Below are 4,616 nucleotides of genomic sequence, written 5' to 3'. Positions count from 1 at the left end.
GGTGGATGATGGGATCGGAAGAAATCCCTGTTGGCTTGGCCGACACCGACCCGGCGGTGCCTGAGGGTGCCACTGGACCTTCCTGGAGGGCGTCGGGGCTACCCTTCCTCTCTCCTCGCCGTGTACCGAGGGAAACCCTTAGCAGCAGCGTCGCCATCACCGCGTCCCTTCTTGGAGGTGTTGATTGGTACTGGCGCTTCGGAGTCTCGGAGCTTGGTGGGCGACTCCGGTGGACGCAGCGGTCGTGAGGCTTCGTCGTTTTTGTCGATCCGGCATTTTCGGCATTTGTTTCTTTTCTTTTTCTCTTTTTTCTTTTGGACGTGCTTGTGCTGCTTCTGCCCCAGCACCTATCATTGGTTGTATCGGATGATTGCTTTGGAATACAAAGCGAGGGGAAACCCTTTTTCTCAATATATATTCCCTTATGGTAAAGTTAGCACCTGCATAAGTTAGTGGTAACCGCTGTATACCATCATAGTTTAGTTAGGAAATTAAGACGTAACCACATGCATAAGTTAAAAAAAGAGTGAATTCCGGTTTTTACCCCCTATTTTGACATTTTTGACACTACTTACCCCATTTAGCGAAATTTCATCCATTTTACCCCATTTAACAAAAGTTCTGCCACGATTTACCCTGTTTAAAATTTCATGAGTGTTCTGGCAGACAGGTCCCAATTGTGAAGTCTAGCTGGCATGCCACATCGATGGTTTTTTCCTGCTTATTTTTCTCTCTCGTGAACCAGTCCTCTCGGCTTCTCCCGACCGGACCGGCCCGATGGAGGTCACTTGCGTCTCGTCCAACGCATAATGCCCGAGTCGACCACGCTCCTTACTCACGCCTAATAGATTGCATCGCCCGTCCAGGCTTCTGCCCATACGTACTCGTCAGGCTCGCTCGAACTTATGGTTAGGGATTGTCAGGCAACGGCAGCGGCGTGATTTCATACCTCCTCGAGCGGCGTTATATATGGTCGTGACATCAAGGCAAGAAATGACCCCGTGGAATCCGGCTCCGTCAATCTCACCAACGTCTGGGCGCGACATCAAGGCAAGAAATGACCCCATGTAATCCGGCTCCATCAAGCTCGCCGACGTCGGCATGGGCGCGTCCATGTACATGCCCCCATCAGGTTGTGCTCGGTTGCAGATCTATGGGGGCCGCTCGTCCAACAAATCAGCGAGGTTGGTGAACAAGCAAGCCCTCACGTCGTACCCCATTCCACATGATTTTGACCATCTCCATCATATGGGTATTATGAAGTTTTCCTGACTCAGACAAAATTAAAATGCTTATTAGAAGATCACATGTATACATATCACCCATCTATAACTGACGTACATTGATTTAAAGTTTTTTCACCATTTTGAATATTGTTGAAATCCTTTTTTTCTTTGTTTGCAGCGTGTGTGTGATTCGAAGGAAGGCGAACAATGTGTGCTATGAATATTGGAGGCCAGAGTGGTGCGGCCCAACTTACGCCTTGTGCGTTGGACGCGAGCGACCTGCTCTGGCGATCATATCAGGCCAGCCCACTCGAGCGAAGCTGCGAGGACTAGTTCAACATGGAGAAAAATAGGTAGGTAAAAACTGTTGATGGGGCATGCTAGGTGGACCTAACAATTGGGACCTACTCATCAGAATGCTCGCAAAATTTTAAAATGGGTAAATTGTGGCAAAATTTTTGCTAAATGGGGTAAAATGGATGAAATCCTGCTAAATAGGGTAATTAGTGTCAAAAACATCAAAATAGAGGGTAAAAACCAGAATTCACTCTTAAAAAAAACGTAACCACATGCATCTTTCAAAAGCTGTGCGTGTGCGTGTTTCTTCCTACGCAAGATCATAAAAGCGATAGATAAAATGTTGTGCGTGTGCGTGTTTCTTCCTACAAAGTCCGTTGTGCGTGTTTCTTTCTACAAAACCCTTCAAACGGTCATAAAACAGTTGTATTAATACGGGACACGTATGGATAAATGGATCGATCGATTCGTGTCTTCCACGGAGCAAAACGACCAAAGATACGTACGTGGGAGAAATTCATGGAGCATCACCGTGTCGTTAGTCTGGTCGCGGTCGTGGTCGTGCTGCTGCTCCGGTGGCCGGCTTTGAGCTCTGCGCAGGCGCCGGTGTCGAGGACCATCACGGTGGACAGTCAGGGAGGAGGGGATTTCTGGAGCGTGCAGTCGGCGGTGAACTTGGTGCCCGACGGCAACCGGGAGTGGGTCAGGATCCACGTCCGGGCAGGGAGCTACACGTCCGTCGTCTTTTGCTATACAATTCCATATTGCACTCAACTAATATTTTGTACTCCTTCCAAGATGTTTACGTTGGTGCAGTACGTGGTGGATGCAGGGAGAAGGTGATCATCCCGGAGGAGAAAGGCTTCATCTTGCTGGAAGGGGACGGCTCCTCGAACACGGACATCAACTTCAACGACTACGCCGGCGCCCACGTCCGCAGCCGCGGCGAGACGTCGCCAACATACCAGAGCGCCACCTTCACCGTCCTCGCCGACGACTTCATCGCCCGGAACATCGCCTTCAAGAACACGCACAACGCACACGATAAGATCAACAAGAGCCAAGCGGTGGCGGCGCTGGTCCGCGGCGACCGAAACTCCTTCTACGGCTGCGCCTTCCATAGCTTCCAGGATACGCTCTGTGACGACCTAGGCCGCCACTACTTCAGCGACTGCTTCATCGAGGGCGGGATCGACTTCATCTTCGGCTACAGCCAGTCCATCTACGACGCCTGCACCATCGTGTCCAACATGCCACCATCCTACGGCGAGAAGCCCGGGTCGGTGACCGCGCACGGCAGGGTCGACGCCAGTGCCCCCGGCGGCTTTGTGTTCAAGGGCGGTGAGGTCAGAGGCACCGGGCGCCAGTATCTCGGACGCGCGTGGAACGTGTACGCCACGGTCGTCTACTACCACGTGAACATGTCCAGCATCATCGTCCCGCAGGGGTGGCAGGCATGGAAAGCCGACGGCGAGACTAACGATGTCGTATTCGCAGAGGTTGGGTGCACCGGGCCGGGATCGAACATGACCGAAAGAGTGCCGTGGGAGAAGCAACTGAGCGAGGTGGAGGTGGAGAAGTTCGTGGACATGAGCTACATCGACGACGGTTGGATAGGCGAGCAGCCATACTAGTATGAGATGGCCGGGCCTTCTTTTCCTCAACTCACACTGTGTGCAAGTAGTGCTCAAAAAGGGAAACTTTGTAACACCAATCTGTTCTGTTTGTTTGAAAATATACACCATAGCATCTATATATTTTGGAAAACATACAAAGTGAATTGTCTTTGTACGTTTTCCTAAATATAGACGCAAGCAAAAACGACTCATGCTATTGTTCCACCACCAACGAAATGTCATCGAAATCCAGATATGAATAGTGGCATTTTTGCTTTAGCCTTTCTGTCACACTATAATGCTAAATTTGTATATTTTATTTTTCTTGTGTATTTTCAACTTGGAGTTAAACTTTTCAGGGTTTTTTGTCACATGTCTTATGAACATTTCCAACATTTCCTCCGCTGCCACCACCGCCAAGAAGGAACGACGACGACCTCCAGGGAGACGAAGCAGGGGGCTTTCAGGAGCCACGCGCGGTTGCATGCATCCTGGGAGGAGCCCACGCTCCGGCTTCCCACCGCATCTTCAAGCAGTTTGCTCGTGAGGTGAATGCGGCGCTCCCCAGGCCTGACGCTGCGCGCAACCTCAGGTGGACCAAGTAGGTCATCACCTTCGACCCCAAGGACCAGCTCAGGTGCACCGCAGCCCCAGACACTCTCCCGATGCTCTGCACTCCGACCATCAGCAACGTCCTCGTGACCAAGACCCTCATCGACGGTGGAGCAGGGCTCAACGTCCTCTCCGTCCAGACCTTCGAGACGCTCCAAGTTCCCTATGATCAGCTGCACCCAACCAAGCCATTCTATGGAGTCACAGATGGCTCCATGCTCCCGATGGGGCAGGTCCGCCTCCCCGTCACCTTCGGCGATCGCGACAACTATCACACCGAGCTCATTGACTTCGACGTCGCCAACATCCACCTCTCGTACAACGCCATCCTAGGGTATCCGACCCTCTCCAAGTTCATGGCGGCGACCCATCACGGCTACAACGTCCTCAAGATGCCTGGGAGTGGCGGAGTCATCACGATCGCCTGTGACGAGAAGGAAGCAGTGCGTTCACTGGAGCGCGCCTACCAGGCTGTAGCGGTCGAGAGCTCCGACGGAGATGGAGCCGTCTTCGTCCTGCAGACCGCCCCCAAGAAGAAGAAGCACCTGTCCATAGACGGACCTCAGGACGCAGGGGCTCCTGATGGCACCTCCTCAGGTCCCGCCTGCTGACGAGGCGCCCTCCACCCTCGCATAGGGAGGCGCGCCCAGCGCCCCTCTCAGGACGGGCTCGGGGGCTCTCCTCTGGAATGCCTCTGGTCTGACCAGCATCACGAGGGAGGTGTTCAGGCACCACCTGCGGGCGTGTCTCGATGTGCGTTTTTGTGAGCCCAGCGTGAGTCATACAGCGTTGGGGGCTCAGGGCTTCATCGACCAGGCTACCGAGGAACTTCAGTACGCAAGGCTCATACGCGGTGGGCGCAACC

At 52.9% G+C, this 4,616-nt stretch overlaps 1 protein-coding gene across 1 annotated transcript; it reads left to right on the top strand.

Annotated features, from left to right (window-relative positions):
• The first annotated feature begins 2,042 nt into the window (after window positions 1-2,042).
• On the top strand, window positions 2,043-3,157 carry LOC125541056 (probable pectinesterase 66). Its single transcript, XM_048704546.1, has 2 exons — window positions 2,043-2,257; window positions 2,356-3,157. Exons 1-2 carry the CDS (start codon window positions 2,043-2,045, stop codon window positions 3,155-3,157), a joined length of 1,017 nt encoding a protein of 338 aa, XP_048560503.1.
• Window positions 3,158-4,616: the final 1,459 nt, after the last annotated feature.

This window comes from Triticum urartu, chromosome 2, assembly GCF_003073215.2.
Source record: "Triticum urartu cultivar G1812 chromosome 2, Tu2.1, whole genome shotgun sequence".
Classification (NCBI taxonomy): domain Eukaryota; kingdom Viridiplantae; phylum Streptophyta; class Magnoliopsida; order Poales; family Poaceae; genus Triticum; species Triticum urartu.
This window is presented reverse-complemented; position numbering and strand designations above follow the sequence as displayed.